Here is a 19,984-nt window from a genome sequence, read left to right as displayed (position 1 = left end):
TATTGTTCAGCCACATGGTCGTCTTAGCATGAAATTATAGCACATTATTTATCTGACCATATCTATTTCTGTGACATCTTGCCATGCAGTTAGCATTGCTAATCATTCTTGTTAACAAATTATAATATTTTGGGCAGAGCATTCCTGAATATATAAATGTGTCACTCTTACGTTTGTCTGGAAATTCTTTTCGAGTATGACTTATTGATCTGTCAGTCTGTCCAGTCCCCATAAATACTGGAGTTGGGCTTGTAGGTGGATCCTTAAGTGAAAGGAAAATGTCCTTAAGTTTTATCCAAGTGCTTCTGTAATTTGTTTCTTGTTCAAAGATTTGTATGAACCCAGAGATTGGGTAACCAATTCACTGTGCAAATTAATCATGTGTAAGTACCTCATACTGATACACAATAGTTCCTATGATTGTGCAAAGGTAGAAAATCTGTTCTCCAGACATTAATGAATCATAGTGCCAAGCCACCCTAAACAGTATGACCAATGGTGAGGACTGAGTTTTACTTCAGCAATTATTTGAGTGTGTCACTGAACCTCAATCTTTCAGTAGGAATCCTTGCATGCAACTGCTCACACTAAGAACAGAAGTTTTACTAGAAAGTTTTCTTCCTATTAGGTAAAAAAGGAGCAAAAACAGACATTTAGTCTTATTCTTTACCACATAACAGCATGTGAAGCAACAACATCTCAATTAAACCAGTGTAAACAATTATCATGCTAGGGTAAGAAAGCAATCCAACAAAAGCTCAGTCCTCCAGGACACATATGCTAATTAAAAGCATTGTTTAGTGTCACTTTAAAGCTATAGCAACCTCGGGGAAAAAGTGATTTACAATCACTTCTTTTTTATTTGCACTTACAACTATTGTATTACCCTCGTAGTCACAGGATCACAATTTGGGCACTTGATAGCCAGCTTGTATGTATGACCAGTTCAGTGACTAGTCAAATGATCATGATTTATGATCCTTTTGAACAATTTCTGGCAAAAAAAATTTGCCCTTTGAGGAAGCTGGATTCACTTAATGACAGGCAAAAGAATTATTGTAAAATTGAGTCTGACTCAATTTAGGAGTCCAACAATTTACAGCAGAAATTGTGGTCACAATTGTGATCATAAGTCAAGAATTACTACATGCTTTTTTCTAACTGAAGCCCATATGAAAATTCCTAAGATCACATCAGTAAGTGCTGGTTCTCCTAGAATAGGGTCCCCAACCCCCGGGCTGCGGCCCGCTACCAGGCTGTGGCCTGTGCAAGCAGCAGGCAAGTGCACATGTTTGCAGCTTCACTTGCATGAGTGGCAGGTACTCACGGTCACGCCTCCCCCCCCTTGCTGGGCCACCAGTCGGAAAGTTTTTTTTTTTTAATTTGATTTATATGCCGCCCTTCTCCGGAGACTCAGGGCGGCTTACAATGCATTAAGCAATAGCCTTCATACTTTTGTATATTTATACAAAGTCAGCTTATTGCCCCCACAAACTGGGTCCTCAAAGTTTGAGGACTGTTGTCCTAGAACAGGGGTGTCAAACTCAATTTCATTTAGGGCTGCATCAGGGTTGAGTTTAATCTCGGGGGCCTGGGGTGGGCATGGCCAGCTCGATGTCACTCCTTTCAGGGGCGCCTGTGGTGGCCCGAGCGCTCTGCCAGCGAAAACAGGCTCCCGAGCTCCGTTTTAACTGGCAGAGGGTTGCAGGAGGCCATGGCAACTGAAAACGGAGCTTGGGAGCCCATTTTTGATGGCAGAAGCATTGCGGGTTGGTCCTTCGCTGTTTCCAGGGCAACCCCGCAGGCCAGATATAAGTATCCCACAGCCTGGATCCGGCCCCCGGGCCTTCAGTTTGACACCCCTGTCCTAGAAGAAATGGTGATGATGATGAAGGGAAAACCCATCAAATTTGTCACATCACCTCATCAGATGGAAAGTAGAAGTAGACAAGGAGGTTATAGAGATGGCAGTCCAGTGTTCTCTGTGGCTAATATTCAGAGCTGTGCTACTTCTGATTCTAGAGATAGTAGGTATAGCCAATATGACTGAAGCCATTGTTGATCTTATTCTCCATGAATGTTGAAACTCCATTGGTGGCCAATCCCATCTAGAGTCCCATAAAACTGAAATGGGTGGCTATATTAAACAAACATTCTTGTGTTTATTTCTTCTGCTAAATTGCAGTGATTCCTGTTTATTCCTGTTGTGCCAAAGAAAACTTAGGCCACTATGCTCCAAATGTAATTTTTCACTATCACTGGAACCTCATATCTTTGTTAGTGGTGTGCTTCTATTGCAGAAGCTAATACCGTCTCTGCATTCCAATAAGTTATTTTTGTTTGTTTGTTTCCTGATAGTGTTATGTAATATTTAAACATACGAAATCTAACCAATTAAAACCTGAAGTACTAGATTAATAGTATCCCTTTCAATGTCAAACATTTATCTCGTGTGTGCTTTTCCAGGTTAAGAATGTAAGTCCAGAGCCAGTGGCAGTTTCCCCGGGGCCTGACTATCCAGATCGAGTTGCCAGTTCTACAGGATACTCCGTTTCTGATGCTCCTGCACATCAGATTCGCAAGGACAACTACACAGCTAGTCCGTGAGTAATCCTTCCCATTTTTCTGCTTGCTTGTTTGAATGAATAAACTGTTCCAACTCCTACCCTCAAAGCGACGCTATAGAGCAGTGCACAGCAGAACAACTAGACACAAGAACAGTTTTTTCCTGAATGCCATCACTCTGCTAAACAAATAATTCCCTCAACACTGTCAAACTAGTTACTAAGTCTGCATTACTATTAATCTTCTCATTGTTCCTATCACTCATCTCCTCCCACTTATGACTGTATGACTGTAACCTTGTTGCTGGTATCCTTAAGATTTATATTGACTGTTTCCCTATGACTATCATTAAGTGTTGTACCTTATGATTCTTGATGAATGTATCTTTTCTTTTATGTACACTGAGAGCATACGCACCAAGACAAATTCCTTGTGTGTCCAATCACACTTGGCCAATAAAGAAAGAATTCTGAATGCAGTGTATTTGAAAGAGAGGGCAAAAACATGGGTGCAAGTCAGGGGTGAAATCCAGCAGGTTCTGACAGGTTCTGGAGAACCGGTAGTGGAAATTTTGAGTAGTTCGGAGAACCAGCAAATGCCACCTCTGGCTAGCCCCAGAGTGGGGTGGGAATGGAGATTTTGCAATATCCTTCCCCCAGGAATGGGGAGGCAATGGGAATTTTGCAGTATCCTTCCCTGGAGTGGGGAGGGAATGAAGATGTTGTAGTATCCTTCCCCTGCCACGTCCACCAAGCCACACCACGCCCACCAAGCCACGCCCACAGAAGCAGTAGTAAAAAAAATTGGATTTCACCACTGGTGCAAGTTATATGAGAATTTTCTCCTTCCTAGAGCAATTTTACAGAGCATGAATCCTCATTATATTGCTGTTGGTGAAACTTTTAAAATCAGTGTTATTCATTCTAGCTTTCAGTCCTTTCAGAGATTTTTTTCTGCTCCTAATTGATTTACAATGTACCAAATGTACTTTTGCTCTTTTTTCTAATTTTGTAAATCATCCTATTTTTCTTTTATAAGAGCAGCATATACAGGTAGCCTTCGAGTTACAACAGCCTGTTTACTGACCATTGGAAATTACAATGGCACTGAAAAAAGTGACTTATGACTGTTTTTTACATTTACGACCGTTGCCGTATCACCTTGGTCACGTGATCAAAATTCAGATGCTTGGCAACTGACTCGGATTTATGACAGTGTCCCAGGGTCATATGATCACCTTTTGAAAGCAAAGTCAGTGGGGAGGCCAGATTCACTCAGCAACTTTGCTACTAACTTAACAACTGTAGTGATTAACAACAGTGGTAGAAGGGTCATAAAATGGGGCAAAACTCACTTAATACCTGTCTTATTTAATGACAGAAATTTTGGGTCCAGTTGTTTTAGTAAGTCAAGGACTACCTGTATTCCACTAAATATTAATATGCTTGTACATGATCAACCCAAATACTTTAACCATTTTAATAACTGGCTCTAATAAATATCATAAATCTGAGGTATTAATTGGCCCTAATTAATTCTAGAATGAGAGGCTTCCAAGGTTTTCCAGATTGCAGCTAGACTGGGAAGTTGAAAACTAACCCAAAGAAGGCAAACAATTTTTTAATGTTTTCTAAGGAAAAAAACATGGGCATCTCCACATTCACCAGGAATAAAGCTTGCTCTGAAGACTCATCTTTTTTTTTGTTTTGTTTAAATCAAACACTTGCGCTTGATTTATTAACTGTAGTATTTAAAATTAAGTCCATAAATTGAGTTATACATGGTACTCTACAAGCATATTCAATACACTGAAAAGTTATAGGTTATGCAGACCTAATGACCAAACTTTTTAAAAAGTTCTAAATAAGGGATGGGGGAACTGCAGTCTGTTCAAATATAGTTTTGTATTAATGAAATGATTGTCTTATATGTATGTTCCAGTTCTAATCTTTATTTGTGTAAGATAGGCATTGTTTGGATAAGAATAGTCAATTTGCCTTTTGATAACGTAGTATATAAATACACAATTATAGCGAACCCTGTGCTCTGTGAGACTGCCAGGGCTAGGTAAGAAAGTAGAGCTGAGACAGACAGTCTTGCAATCCGGGATCACATAACTACCTTTGGAAGTCTTGGGTGCAGCCGACAGAACCCTCCCAGAGTTTATCACACAGTGGTAAATGATTAAATTTACCTTCCTCCCCCCCTCCCCCCCCCCCCCCCGCTTTAATTTTTGCTTAAGTTGCTTTCTGGAACCCCAGTCTTTCCACCTGAAATAAGTTATACCGTCATGATATTGTCTTTGTTTCTTGTAGTATTTTCTACTACAGCATCGTCTTTGTGTTGCAGTTTAGATTGAATAATATGATTAAAGGAAGCTATGATGAAAGTTACAGTAAACAGAAGGCATGAAGCCAATATTTCTGGGTCTTAAGGCAATTAATCTAGTTTGGCTTCCTGATTGGCAGTAATATTCAGGTTTCCTTCATTTGTCTATACTTAATGGAAAGATGATTATCTGTGAATTGAGAATGTCAGCCTGATTTGTTGTTTGGGACTACATGCCTGCCAGATTTGACTCGTTCTTTAATCCTTAACAAGATGTTCTATCTTACAGTATTGTTTTTCCTGACCAGTTATATCTTCCCATCTCATCCCATCATTTCCATCCAATTTTGTCTCCTTCCTTTTCACTGTTTTCCTTCCAAATACAGCAACTTTTTCTTCTCCCAGCTTCTCCCTGCTTTTCACCTCCTTTATACTGTTTCTGCTGGAAAGAGGAGAGAAGTATGTCAGAGTGTGTGTTTGTGTATTTCTACAGAGGAGGCTGATTTGTATGTAAGAGAGGCAGAGGTACTCTGGTGCAGAGGCCAATTAGTTTTCTAAATGAGATCATTCGAATCACCAGTAGTTAATACAAGTTAACTCTTGAGTTAACAGCCTTGTTTAATGGACTTTGGATGCTATGAATAAAATCTGTAACTTGTAATTTCCTTCAAATGTGTAGAATCCTGTTTGCCATTTTATGCATGCATTAAAACCTATTCCCTATTGTATGCATATATAACTGCCTGAAATATGCATACATAAAATAAATAAAATATGCATGCGTAAAATCGTGTTTCCATGCATAAAACATTCACATTTATAGTATCATTTGGATTTAACTGTCATTATTTTCTTAGATACTACTTTCCCGTGTTAGTATGTTATATCCAGCATTTAGTTGTAATTCAATTTATGCTCCCCCATCACCACTAGTTCTGGCTCTTCTTTTTTTTAGATAGGCTTTTGATGTTTGTGTATGTGCGTCTGCATGCATGCAGTGTATAAATGTATACTCTCTCTCCCTCTCTCTATCTCTCTTTCTCTCTTTCTCTCTCACATACACACACACACACATTATGCACATGCAAGTGTTTCACATGCATGTATTTTTTACAGAAAAATATTCCAGAATTGGTTTCAGTGGGACGTGGTGACCTAAATTAGTAAAGGGGAGCAAAATAGATAATGCACAGGATTTTTGTCTAAATAAATATTTCTTGCTGTTTACTTTTCCATTAGAGATGGAGGTGAATTTGTCGTCCTTTGGGATAAATATGATAATGTTAGAAAGATTCTTTTAGTTCATTTTCTCCCATGTTTTTTATAAAGTAGTATTTTTGCAAGAGCATTATATGAGAAACATCAGTAATTTAGATTATTGGAGAGATGCAGGGCATTTCAAAGAGGTATATTGAGATATTTCTATTTGTTTAGAAGTCTGGCTTGCTTTTTCTTACTTCCATTATTAGCTTCCCAGTAATGTATGCTATACTGCCAAGAGGCTTCTATACGAGTTTGCTTTCTGATGAAGTATTTTGAGAGTACCATGGAGCTATTTTGTAAACAAAAAGCCCTGCACTCTAAAAACTGAAAGGTAGTTTTTAGAGTGCCCTTCAACACTTTAAAATTTTCAGATTTGCCTGCTGATCTTGAAGATTTCTGGTTTGTTGCACCATTTTAATCAGGTATATGCAATTTAGATATATCTTTGATATAGTTTTCAGGTCTTGTCACATGCTACACAGTAGCTGGTATAACCGATGTGTCAAGGTTCCAAGCAATACGTCCTCAGAATAAAAGTCCAAGGCATCCATTTTTCTTTAAAGTCTGTTTATTAGGAAAACATCAAATTGGCACGGTCTTGGTGCAATTCCGACTCTGGCCAGACTTCAGAATTACACCCAGTAAAAAGCAAAAGTTTGAAACTTCCCCCCATAGTTTCAATCTCCAATCAGTTCTCAGTCCATAGTCCGATGACTCCAAACTCCACCTTCCTCCAGCTGCAGGCACCATCTCAATTCCCACGAGAAGGAATGCCACCTAGCCATAGGTGGCATTACAACTCCCCTTCCTGTTGCTAGAATGTGGCGAACCTCAAGCACTGTTAAATTCCTTTATAGAAAAGCTAAAGAAAGCTAAGAAAAGAATAGACAGAAAAAAATAGACAAAGGCTACACTAAAATATGGCTACACGTATGTCAACTTCAGGATCGACACGATGTCCATTTTGAGAAGGTTTTAAGGGATGAAATAAGTAACCGAAGAATTTAAAACACTTAAAGCACCCAATTTGGTTTTTTCAAATTACCTACTGTAGATGCTCTGTAGATACTGTAGAGTACTGCACACCAAGACAACTAGACACAAGAACAGTTTTTTCCCGAACGCCATCACTCTGCTTAACAAATAATTCCCTCAACACTGTCAAACTATTCACTAAGGCTGCATTACTGTTACTAATAGTCTTCTCACTGTTCCTGTCATCCATCTCCTCCCACTATGACTGCATGACTGTAACTTTGTTGCTTGTATCCTTATGATTTATATTGATATTGATAGTTTCCTGATTTCTTATTTGTACCCTGTGACTATCATTAAGTGTTGTACCTTATGATTCTTGACGAATGTATCTTCTCCTTTTATGTATACTGGGAGCATATGCACCAAAGACAAATTCCTTGTGTGTCCAATCACACTTGACCAATAAAGAATTCTATTCTATTCTAGATGCTCCAAATTTTTGATGCACATGGGGAAGGGCATGGTCACATTTTGCCTCCCTGATCTACGTGATACAGGGGAAGGTTGAGATTTGTTTTTCAGATGGTAGGTTGTCCAAAACAGTTGGACAGGGTTACTTGAATAGTAGAAAATAAATAATATTTTCCTTCCCTTAGTGTTTACAGTGTGAAGCTAGATAAAGAAGCATTATTGTTGTTTCTCTAGAGAAAAGAAAAAGACCATGGTCTAACTAACTGGAGTTTACAATAAAACCATTTTTCCAGTAAACATTAAGTTGTACTTAAAATGATTGTAACTTGGAAACTGCACCTTGGTTCATGTCATTCATTAGCTTAAAAAAGACAACAAAGCAGGGTGAAATGCTGCCGGTTTGGACCGGATCCCCTGATCCGGTAGCGATGGTGGCAGGTGGTTTGGAGAACTGGTAGCAAAAATCCCTGAGCCCCCCCACCCCCACCATGCCCAGCTGAGCCGCACGATCATCAGAGGCTTTTTTTTTTTACTTTTAAAAGCATTTTTTCTACAACCTCTTCCGACAAAAAAATACTTTTAAAATTGAAAAAGAAAGCGTCTGATGATCGCGTGGCTCAGCTGGGATTGTCAGAGGCTTTTCAAAGCATTTTTTTCTGCAACCTCTTGGCCGAAGAGGTGGTAAAAAAAATGTTTTGAAAAGTCTCTGACGATCCTAGCTGAGTTGCCTGATCGGCAGAGAGGCATTTTTTTAAAAAGCCTCTCTGACGATCGCAGCTAAGTTGCTTGATCGGCAAAGGCTTTTCAAAGCATTAGAAAAAATGCTTTGAAAAGTTTTTTTTTTTTAAAAAAGTCACACCCACCCAGTCACATTGCCCCCCCACCCCCCAAGCCGGTAGTAACAAATTTTACATTTCTCCCCTGCAACAAGAAAAGAGAAAGAAGTAGTAATGGGGAGAGTATGCAATTATTTAATTTATTAGCTCCAGAAAGTGGTCAGTGTATGCCAGTTTTTTCAAACTTGACAACTTTATGATGTTGGGCTTCAACTCCCAGAATTCTGGGACTTGAAGTTTATATTATACATCTTAAAGTTGCCAAGTTTGAAAACACTTGTAGGCTGTAGGCTTTGCAGACTGGCCATTGTGTAATGAGCAACAATTGTATTTAGTCATTCAGATTCTGGAAGTGACTTGCCCAGTCATTAATGCTAAATAATTATGTTTCAATTTTGTAGAAGCCTATAATAATCAGTTAGTTTTAATAATCACCTAATGTTTTTTCATTCTATTTCAATGTTCCAAAATATAAATATTTCCAATACAAATATAATTCGTATTCACAATTGAGTACATTCTTTTGCTTTTCTTTTTATTATTAGGTAATTACAAACAGAGGAATAACTTAAACAACCATTGGTTAAAGTATACTTGCAATTCTAATTATTAGATATACAACTAATAATTTGTTTATTATTTGTGCCTTTGGAAAAAGATATCGGCTTATACCACAAAACAGAATATAAACAATACAGGTAACAAGACTATTACGCCATTTGCCACTGAAAAATTGCCATGTTGCAAATCCATGTAACAGTTCTTTTATACCGTTTTTTTTCTGCATAATCCAATTAGCCCCCTGGATTGTTGATGTTTTTGGCATGAACCTGAGCTTATTATCTTTACTTTTTAACAGGGTACCTGAAGTTGTTGCTCCCTTAACAAAAGACCTAAAACAGTCCCAGTATGTGAACTCCAGTTACAGTGGGCCAGCTAAGGAGCCCCAACAGAAAAAGAAAAGAGGAAGAACAAGAAGAGCCAACAATGATAATTATGATGCTGATTATACCACAGGTGGCGAATCTTGTGATGAACTGGATGAGAATTGGGACAGGTATTGGCTACTCCACCTATTTGGCTGTGGTATAGCACTAATAGCCAGTGAGGTCTATAGAAGATTTTAATTCTAGCAATATCTATAACTGTATGACAGTTGATGATGATGGGAGTGATGATGATGATAATGATCTAAAGGTATATGCTGCCTAATTTCCAGCAACTCTGGGAGATGTTTATGTGCTATGGAAAGAGGAAGGAATAAAAATCGGGGTTCAGTCTCACATTAGGAATCATCAGCTAATATTTTGACAAAAATGGGTGAAATACCTTTCCTGTTACCAAGAAAAGAAATAATCCTATGGTTGAGATGAAGCTCATGCCTTTTATGAAAGCAGGTGCACAATAATTTAAGGTTTTGGAATTCAGTAGAAGTGAAAAATATGGTAGGTAGGTAGGTGGTAGGTGTAGTTGCTGTATTAGTAGTGTGTCAGAATGTGCACAGTGTGATTATTTTGAGACAACCCAGGAGCAAAATACAGTAAACAGAAGTTTGTCATTCAAACAATTGTTGATCTACAAGGAATATATACATACACATACTAGGCAAAGTCAGGCAATCAATTATCAACTATAGCACGGAAGCACACACGGAGAGAGAGACACCCTCACAGGGCCTAAATTATGTATACAGCCTCTTAAAGTCGTATCAGCTCAAAAATCTTGCTGACTCATTCTCTGCCTTATATCATTGTAGCAGCTGGTCAGCTTTTAAAGTATTTCCCTGACATAGTATCATTTGATATCAACTTATAACTATTTGTGTATAAGTGTAGAACAGTGAAGAGAAATGCAGCCAAATATTATATGCTGAAGTGCAGTATCTGAAACTGTAAGACCATCAACTTTATTTTGAGATGCTACGTATATATATCAATGTCTGATTATAGAATTATGGTGAGGATTTTGATGATGATTCCCTCCCTTGATGTTTCAGTCTACCCCTTTGGCACTTTTAAAAAAAATCTTAAGTTTTAAAAAGTCATCCACACAATCTGCATTTTTTAAAAAAATCTATTAACTGGCTTGCAATATTTACACTATGTCTATAGTGTTATTATAGTTAAGTGATTTTTCTTGTTGACTATATAATTTTTTAAAAATGATGTTTGACAGATTATGTCTGGAGTTATTTGTTTCTGATTGAGTTTTATGAGAAATCAGTCTGGGTTAACTGGGAGTGTTTAATGTATGAATATAGTAAATAAATAAAAGAAGTGGAGCAAATTGTTTAAGACAAAATATAATATCATTTTTTAAAAAGGAAAGCCATAACTGCTCTACATTTTGGAAATATATCTGTTCACATTTTAATATTTGTTCAGTATTGCATTAACCTGCAACAGTATGTTCATTCATAATAAGTATTTATCTAGTTCATTTTCTTTCCATACATTTTTAAAAAATCACCCACACAAAATGTGACTATAAAAATAGAAACTTAAGGAAACCTTAATTATTTAATTAGCATTAACTAGCCCACATGTCAACATTAAAAAAAAAAGTTTGCTGGGTTGGGTTGGGTTAAGAAAGAAGGCAATCTGAGTATAAAATGTTGCTTTATTTTGTAGAAATCATTTTCAACCACAAATGCCTATGCCAAGATGAGAATTGCCTGTAGAGAATCAAATTATAGTCATTATATTTTGCTGTTTGGTCAATATGCTACTCATTGTGTGTAGTTCATTGAAAAAAGGATGCAGAAAATACAGCCTGTCAAGTACATTTGAAGAATTGGTGGAATTTGGGACAAATTTGGAGTGCTTTAAAAACAAACTTAATCAGTGGTTTCCAACATGGGGCTCACGCCCCACGCTCCACAAGGAGGCAATTTGACTTTTAAGGGGGGCAATTGGAACCTTGTTTAAACCAAGTTAATGGCCTTTTAGGCTTCCTCAGAGTGAGTAGGAGTCACTTTTTGAATAATAAGAATTATATGGCACGGGGGGGGGGGGGCGGCATCAGGATTTTAGAGATACTTAGGTGGGGCATGGTCAAAAAAATGTTGGGAACCACTAAACTAAATACAAGTTTCTTCCTTTAAAACCCCAGATATTTTTTGGTTAGATACATTTTGCGTAATTTCAGTGTAGCCCTCCAGCTAATAGAAGCTCTGTCTCCATTATAATATGAATTAAAAATGTGGAATTGCAAATTGTTATTATAAAACTGCATGTTTGTACTTATGAGAGTACTAATGTAAAAGAGTATTCAATTAAATGTAAGTGTAATACATATATTGGAGAGCAAAAATGAAAGGTGAATTTAACTCCTATGTTAATATACTTGTTTTTTTGCTTTTTTTTTTTTTTTTTGCAAACGTAAATCGGTTTATTTTGAGTATAATCTCACTGTAGTTATGGACCCAAATCATTTTATAAAATCCATTTTAAATTATTTGTCATCTAGAGAGTATCCATCTGTATCATCAGACCAGCAAAGACAAGCATACAAGCGAGATTTTGATGCAGGATTACAAGAATACAAACGATTGCAAGCAGAACTTGATGAGATCAGTAAAGAATTGTCTCGTCTTGACAAAGAGCTGGATGACTACATTGAAGGCAGTGAAGAATATAAGGTAGCCTCTTTATTTAAAGTTAAATTGATGCAAACCGATAATTCATGTATTTTCCACTTTAAAATATATAAGGAATTATTATGTTTGTAGTTAATGTTGGTCCTAAAGTTATCCTAGAAGTTGGCCCTAGAGTTGATCCTAGAGTTAAGGATGTTGCAACTGCTTTTTATTCAGGTCATGTCCAGAAAATAGGTTGAAGTAATTTTCAGTAATTACCCAAACCTTTTTCAGCTGTCTCACTGAGTGAATCACCTTCAGACTCATTTAACATGACTGGGATTGCTTCACAGCTTCCTATTTTTGTTTTTTGAAATGTTCTAAAACATGAAGCAATATATACTTTTGCAAAATCAATAATAGGTTAAAGACTATTAAATTATTTTGTTCTCAGATGTTTATAGGATACTGAAAATGAAAACATTTCATTTATAAACAAGGACCTAGGGAAAAACACATTAGAATTTATAATCACTATAATTTTGTTTCCTAGAAATTAGTCTTATTCTTTAAAAGGCTTACAAGCATTTTTCTGTTTATGAATTTCACAGAACAGTGGAGTTTATCTAACAAATAAGATTACCTGTGATTAAAATCCTTTATTTTTTTGAGCAGGGGAATGGATAGCAATCTCTGATCAACCAGTCACTAATCGCTGATGGGAGTTGGAGTCTATCAGCATTTGATATAAACTCTGCATCCCTGATTTAGAGGAAATGGCATATTAAGGAAACTTTTAAAAGTTATTCAGACAATAAAATTGTCTATTTGCTATGGTGGTTAACAAAATAAAAAGTATTTAGGAGTTCAACTTTCACATGAGGAAGGTTTTGTGCCTCAATACTCATTGCTTCTTCCTTCCTGACACATTAAAAACTTAACCTTCTTAAAAGATCATATTCTGAGCTTAGTCTGAGAATATTGAAGTCTCTTTTCACTATTTTTTGGTTTAGACATCCTTCCAGTATATTCAACAATGGTTAAGAAAAATGCTTTGGGCTTCTTTTAGAATATCTTTTCACAAATGCAGTTTTTTTTGTTCCTCTCTGCCAATCATCTTTTTTTGTGTTCCTCTCCATATAAACACAATGGAGACCAGAATTTCATTTGTAAGTCATTGCAGTTGTTAAGCGAGACCCACATGACTCCTTCATTCAATGACTGCATTTTCAGCACTCACAGTTGTAGTTATTAAACAATTGCATGGGTTGTTAAGTGGAGTGCCCGAGTGCCTCAGGTACAGTATAAGCTACACAGTACAGCAGTAGGCAGAAGCACTGGGTCGAGCTTGAGGTAGTTCAGCAGTCTCAGCCAGTTGAAAGTGATTTCTTTAGGCTTGCAAGAAAGCTTGAAACAAAGGCACAATTGCTTTAAAGATATGTTCATATTCTGCATGTTTTAACATATCTATACATATTTCAAATATTTCAAATGTAAAGAGTTAGCAGTAATTTGCCTTTAAATGCATTGGGTTTCAACTCAGTGGGTAAATTACCCCAAATTAGGTAAAAGTGGTTTCTCTTTGGGTAATGACACACAAACCCCTTACCCAATTTAAAGCAGGGTTTTCTTATTAGTGATAAACAAGATTGTTTGATAAGTGGTTTGGGTAATGAAGGAAAAGGATTGGAAAGTAATGAACTACTACATGGTTGTCTAATTTGACACTGGGTCTTTTTTTCCCCATAGGCTGCAGCTGATGAATACAACAGATTGAAGGATATCAAATCAGTAAGTGGTTTTAAATATTAAAGTGGCAAGATTCAGTTTTAACTTTAATAAATTTTCATCGTTGAATCTTTTCAGGTCCCTCATTTACATTTCAAATTGTTTAGTTTATTTTCTTCTTTCCTTACTCATTCTTCATCTTCAGGCTGCTATGTGAGCTACTCATCATAACTCCTGTTTAATAGCAGCTTCCCATTTCCCAAATACTCCAGATAGATAGGATCATCTTGTGGAAACAAGTCTTTGGATCCGGCAAAGAAGGCAGAGGCGCTTTCCCCAGAGCCAATTCTCTATCTACTAGGGCTTTATGACACCAAACCTTGGTGGCACAGCAGACTAAAGTGCTGTTAAATAGCACCAGCTGCCTGCAATTACTGCAAGTTCAAATCTCACCAGGCTCAAGGTTGACTCAGCCTTCCATCCTTTCGAGGTAGGTAAAATGAGGACCCGGATTGTAGGGGCAATAAGCTGACTTTGTATAAAAAAGAACACCGCTTAGGGGGCCCCGAAAGCCCTACTAAGCAGGTATATACAAAAGTATGAAGGCTATTGCTTAACGCATTGTAAGCTGCCCTGAGTGTCCGGAGAAGGGCGGCATATAACTCGAACCAATAAATAAATACAATAAATAAATAAATAAACCTTAAGAAATAAGTCAAAGTGAAGAAAGAGTTATATAGTAGTCAAATTTACAATAATCACAGTGATTCAAGATGTAAGAGTGTATAGACTGATTATAGCAAATCTTATACAATATAGGGTTCATAGAGAAAGGGCACAAGAACAGTTCGATCTTCTCATAGAAAGAGTTTGCAACCAGTAGTAGGAAATGTAGATGGGTTGCCTTAGGAATCCCAACTGTCTTCCTGTTGGGGGAAAAATATTTTTATTCCTAGGGCACTTTGCATAACAATAATACAATTGTCATGCTAACTGCTGTGTGTTGTTAACTCTCAATCCATCTCAGATAGGGAAAGCTGGAAGGGCATTTGCTATCTGCATCCTTAAGGGGATGGGGGTTGTAAAGACCATCAAAGTTTATGGTTCAAGGAGGACATGCCTAAGGTAGATGATTTAAATGTATAGAAAAAGCTGCCACAGTTAAAGCAATTGTGATAGACCTTGTATCACCAGAAACAGAAGACAGGAAATAAATTCAAAGGTTCAAGTGATGGTACTAATTCTAATAAAGGATAGAAATGTAGGTCAATATGTGTACCAACTTATAAAATTAAAAAGGACTCAACTTTGCCTCTGTATAATGCTAAATGTAAAATTAGCTCCATATTCAGTACAATAGTTAACAGTATAATCTTTCTTGAAGATACCAGCATATAAGCATAGCTTGGTCTTCTCAAATTTCTGATATCAGAACCACAGCAAACAAATTTCTCTCTCTCTCTCTCTCTCTCTCTCTCTCTCTCTCTCTCTCTCTCTCTCTCTCTCTCTCTCTCTCTCTCTTTACTTTTTTTTTTTTTTTTTTTTGCTTACCTCTGTCCCTAATAAATGTTGAGATTTCTTAATGCCTGGTCTGGCTGACAAAACACAAGTTAGTCACAAGAAAAAACAAGTTCATACAGATCTGTAATAGTAATAAGCAGATTTCTGGTTTGTAAGATCTGTCAGAGCCAGATTTCAGGGACATAAACTAGAATTAAAAGCTGAGAAATTATCAGAACCAAATGGCACTACAAGTATTTCAAACACAAATTCAATTCTGGTTACCCCAAGTCTTTTTTTATTTCAGTAATATAATTTAAATGAGTCAATTTGTTCTTACTGTAAATCTAATAGAATCTGGCCTGGCTTCATCCCACTATTGATTTATAACATCCCAGAGAGCATATTTGGTCCATTAGGATGGGTTCTATTCCATTAATAAAAGAGAAGTGCTTTATTTAATGTAGCTACTTAATTTGATTTTTAAACTGCAATTCTGGATCTGTTTACTTAACAATTCCATAAAAACAAGCAGGAATTAGTTATCAGGTTGTAATGTGTAAGACACTAAGATTCTGAAAATTGTAATGACTCTTCTTGGATGATGCAAATTAACTCACACATTTTGTAAGAACAGAGATAGAGATATTTTTTTGCTTGTTTAAAAGCAGTACAATTCTTTGGATTCAATTTGGAAAAGGTGTTTCACAATGCTCAAGAGCACAAATAGGACTTATTAAAATAACTGAAGTGGGATTGCCCAGTTCTAGAAATAGACCCAGTGGCTTCAATAATTCACAACACATGCTGCTTTCAAGTTTCTCTGCATTCTGAAGCATCTAAGCCAAATGTAAAGACAAACAATTTTAGTTTGTTCAGCACATTGTCATTTAAGTACCTTTTGTGCTATTATGGCTGTAGGAACTATAATTTCTTAATTTTGAAATATAGGACAATTTAATTTTATTACTATTCATTACGGTTATGAAATAAATAGCCTTTTTCAAGTCAAACTTCATTCCTGGTGATTTCTTGGGTACATAAATGTTGTTGTTTTCTTGACCTCAAAATAAGAGTGATTTTTCATTGTGTTCTTTGGGATGTTTTATGACTTCCCAGAAGCCCTGGGATGTCCTGGTGATTTTTGTTGTTGTTCATGTTTTATTTACTTTATTTGAATAACATATCTCAAAATTCCATTTCAATCAAACAGTGTGTTGTCTGGGTACAGTTGTTTTGAGGCGATCGTAATCAAAATGTTTACAACAACTTCACAATAACATTGATACTATAATAATAATATTTTGTTTGTCTATTTTATCAAATTTCCGTTTTAACATTTATCCTTTTTATATCCCTGCATTTCTAACTTCTGTTTTTATTGTCTAACCATTGGTAAAATAAGTCCCATGTCAAAAAGTATTCAGTTTCTTTTTTGTCCTTAATAGTAAGTCCTGGTGATTTCTTTAATCAGGTCCCACTTTGCTTAGCTTTTTTTACAATAAACTAAAATTGGCTAGCTACTGCCATCTGCTGTGATTATTTTTATGGATTAAAATAGAAGTATTAGTTACATTAGCATTGTATTCTTAACATTAATTTTAATAAATTTGACATTAATACTGCTTTGCACATTGTCCTTAGTCCACAGATTATAAGAACCGAAAAGCACACTGCAAGATGCTGAAGAGTAAATTGTCCCACATCAAAAGGATGGTCAGTGATTATGACAGTCGGTAGTCATAACAAGAAGGAAACAAATCAAGTTGCATAATTTTCATTCAGCTGGAATACCTTTGTGTTGGACAATAGCCTGAGAGATCCTTTGTATACTTTTATATACTTCATAATATTTGTGCCATGTTTACCATGAAATAAGAATTCAGTATATGGGATCTTTTATAGTTTCACTGAGTCAAGGAATTTTACCACCTATGTTTTCAGGATCAACAGTGGACATTTTAAGCATTTGCTTTCCTTGCCTTTGCTAACTCATTCCATTTTTCTCAGCATATTGCAATCTTAATTTCAGAAAAAAATGATAAATGTTTTTCACTGCAACTTATATAGTACGGTATAAGCTATGTCCTTTATCTAAAACACCTGTCTTCCTCTCTTATTTTTAACCAATTTTATATATCTAGGTTACTTGTAAATAAAAAACTAGCAGGCTTTACTTTTAAATGGCGTCTAAATGGACCCATTGTTGATTAGCCAGTATAATATATTATTGACAATGTGAAACAATGTAAATTTATTCTGTTAAAATCTCAACTTGTATTTTAAGTATCATTTTATTACAGAAATATAATTTTTAGTACTAGTGTGTTTAATTTGACTGTCCAATTTGTAACTCTTATAAAAATGCCTCTATGTTATATTTGACTATATAAGCAGCTACAATTCTATACAAACTTAATGGAAAGTCCCAAATCAATGGGGTTTATTTCTGATATTGTATGCACATTTAACCAGTCCTTTTAAATTGCCAAAAAATCTAGGCTATTCTGTAAAGACATATGATACCATGGCCAAATGACAAAACTGTAAAAGCAAATGTATTCACATTATGAGTAGTCCTTGTGTAACAACCATTCATTCAACAACTGCTTGAAGTTACAGTGGTGCTGAACAAGTGGTACTTTTGACCAGTCCTTGAAGTTTTGGCTGTCCCAACACCCCTATAGTCATGTGATTGCAATCTGAGTGGTTGCCAACTGGCTCACACACTTAAATGGTTGCAGTATCTTGCAGTCATGGGATCGCCATTTGAAACCTTCCCTGCCAGTTTCCCCCAAGCAAAGTCAATGGGGAAGCCAACAGAGAAGGCTACAAGTTGGTAGGTTGCTCATGTCCTCCCCCAACTGGCAGAAACTACCTCTGGCCCTGCCATGTTCAAACCTGCTTGCAAACTGTCTGGGACTTGCTTAATGACTCTTCATCCTGGCTTAACACCACCAATGGGGGAGCGTTGTAAGGAAGTGATGTGGTCACGTGACATTGCATTTTACAACCACATTGGTTAGCAATAGAAATTCTGGTCCGAATCACCATGGTTAACCAATGGACTACCTGTAACATATATAATGTCGTAATGCAATAATATTGAAATATTAAAATATTTCATATATTTTATGATATAAATTTTACCATGAAAACAAGTACTATAAAGCAAGAGACCCTAACTTTTATACTAATTCTGATTCTCTGTTAGTTTTAAATGCAGGCACTCTTGACAATTATTTCTGGTGATAATTGATTGAACACACTTGCTGATATCGAACCCTGATGGAAAAATTATAAGCACTGAATTGAAAAAACAGATGCATTCATTTCAGATGTGTTCCAGTGTTGTACCTCATGAATGGAATTGGGGAATGTATTTTCTTTTGGTGGGTCCCTAAAATTGCCCAATTTTAGGTTTCTGACAGTGGCTCTATCCAGAATTCTTTTAGATTAGAGGTGGGGAGAGATGCTGGGGAATAAAATGAATGCATGCCATACAATTAGCAGAGGTATATGATGAGTCTGAACCAGGGGTGAAATCCAGCAGGTTCTGACAGGTTCTGGAGAACAGGTAGTGGAAATTTTGAGTAGTTCGGAGAACTGGCAAATACCACCTCTGGCTGGCCCCAGAGTGGGGTGGGAATGGAGATTTTGCAATATCCTTCCCCTGGAGTGGCATGGGAATGGAGATTTTGCAATATCCTTCCCCTCCATGCCCACCAAGCCACGCCCACCAAGTCACAGCCACAGAACCAGTAGTAAAAAAAATTGGATTTCACCACTGGTCTAAACTATGGGATTGCAAGCAAGTTTGATTGTAGAACCATAGAGTTGGAAAGAACACCAGAAGTTATGCAGTCCAAAGGTCTGTTAGACACTGTTGCAAGGTCTCTTGAACCATGTTTTAAAAAATCCATTGAGACCAGTAGGATTCCGTCATGACTAATAAGTCCCGAAATGTGACTGTTTGGATCTATCTACTGTACATTTATGTAAGCACTGTAATAATTTTTGTTTTAAAATCACTTTTTTAAAATAATGGAAATTATGTCTAAAATATGTGGCTAGAATGCAATACCTGTATGTTGAAAGACTGGATTTCATTTTGTAATTCGTAATTTGTGATACAGTGATACAACGTCAATAAAAATAAAAACTTTGTCAATGTATAAACAATCAAATCAATTGTTTTGTTTCATATCAAACCAGGCTTAGGGCCTGGTTATTTACGGGACCGCCTACTACCACCAATAGCCTCCCACCGGCCAGTACGCTCTCCTAGAGAGGGACTCCTCCGGGTGCCGTCAGCCAAACAGTGTCGACTGGCGGCCCCTAGGGGGAGAGCCTTCTCTGTGGGGGCACCTACCATCTGGAATGAGCTCCCCCCGGAGATACGGAGGATCCCGGATCTGCGCTCCTTCCACCGTGCTGTGAAGACCTTTTTATTCCATCAAGCGGGCTTGGCCTGATCTCTTCCCTTTTTAAATATGTAAATTTTAATCTGTTTTTAAATTATTGGGGTATTTTAATTTGTCTGGGCCAAAAAGTTTAATTTGATTTTATCGGGTTTTTAAATTTTGTGTATTTATGTATTTTATTGTTGGCTGTTCACCGCCCTGAGTCCTTCGGGAGTAGGGCGGTATACAAATCAAATCAAATAAATAAATAAATAAATATCATATGTGTAGGAACATTAGGTTTAGTTTCATTTCTGGATTATCTCAAGTTTCTT

The 19,984-nt window shown here is 36.7% G+C and overlaps 1 protein-coding gene across 1 annotated transcript in view; it reads left to right on the top strand.

The window, feature by feature from the left end:
• Positions 1-19,433, top strand: part of OCLN (occludin) — a 35,161-nt gene extending 15,728 nt beyond the window's left edge. Inside the window, exons 5-9 of the mRNA XM_034441185.3 lie at positions 2,467-2,603; positions 9,301-9,498; positions 11,910-12,081; positions 13,768-13,809; positions 16,891-19,433. Coding sequence (XP_034297076.2) covers positions 2,467-2,603; positions 9,301-9,498; positions 11,910-12,081; positions 13,768-13,809; positions 16,891-16,986 — 645 coding nt within the window. The 3' untranslated portion in view covers positions 16,987-19,433. The remainder of the gene's footprint in view (positions 1-2,466; positions 2,604-9,300; positions 9,499-11,909; positions 12,082-13,767; positions 13,810-16,890) is intronic.
• Positions 19,434-19,984: the final 551 nt, after the last annotated feature.

Source organism: Pantherophis guttatus, chromosome 2, assembly GCF_059756535.1.
Source record: "Pantherophis guttatus breed Tessera chromosome 2, ASM5975653v1, whole genome shotgun sequence".
Classification (NCBI taxonomy): Eukaryota; Metazoa; Chordata; class Lepidosauria; order Squamata; family Colubridae; genus Pantherophis; species Pantherophis guttatus.
This window is presented reverse-complemented; position numbering and strand designations above follow the sequence as displayed.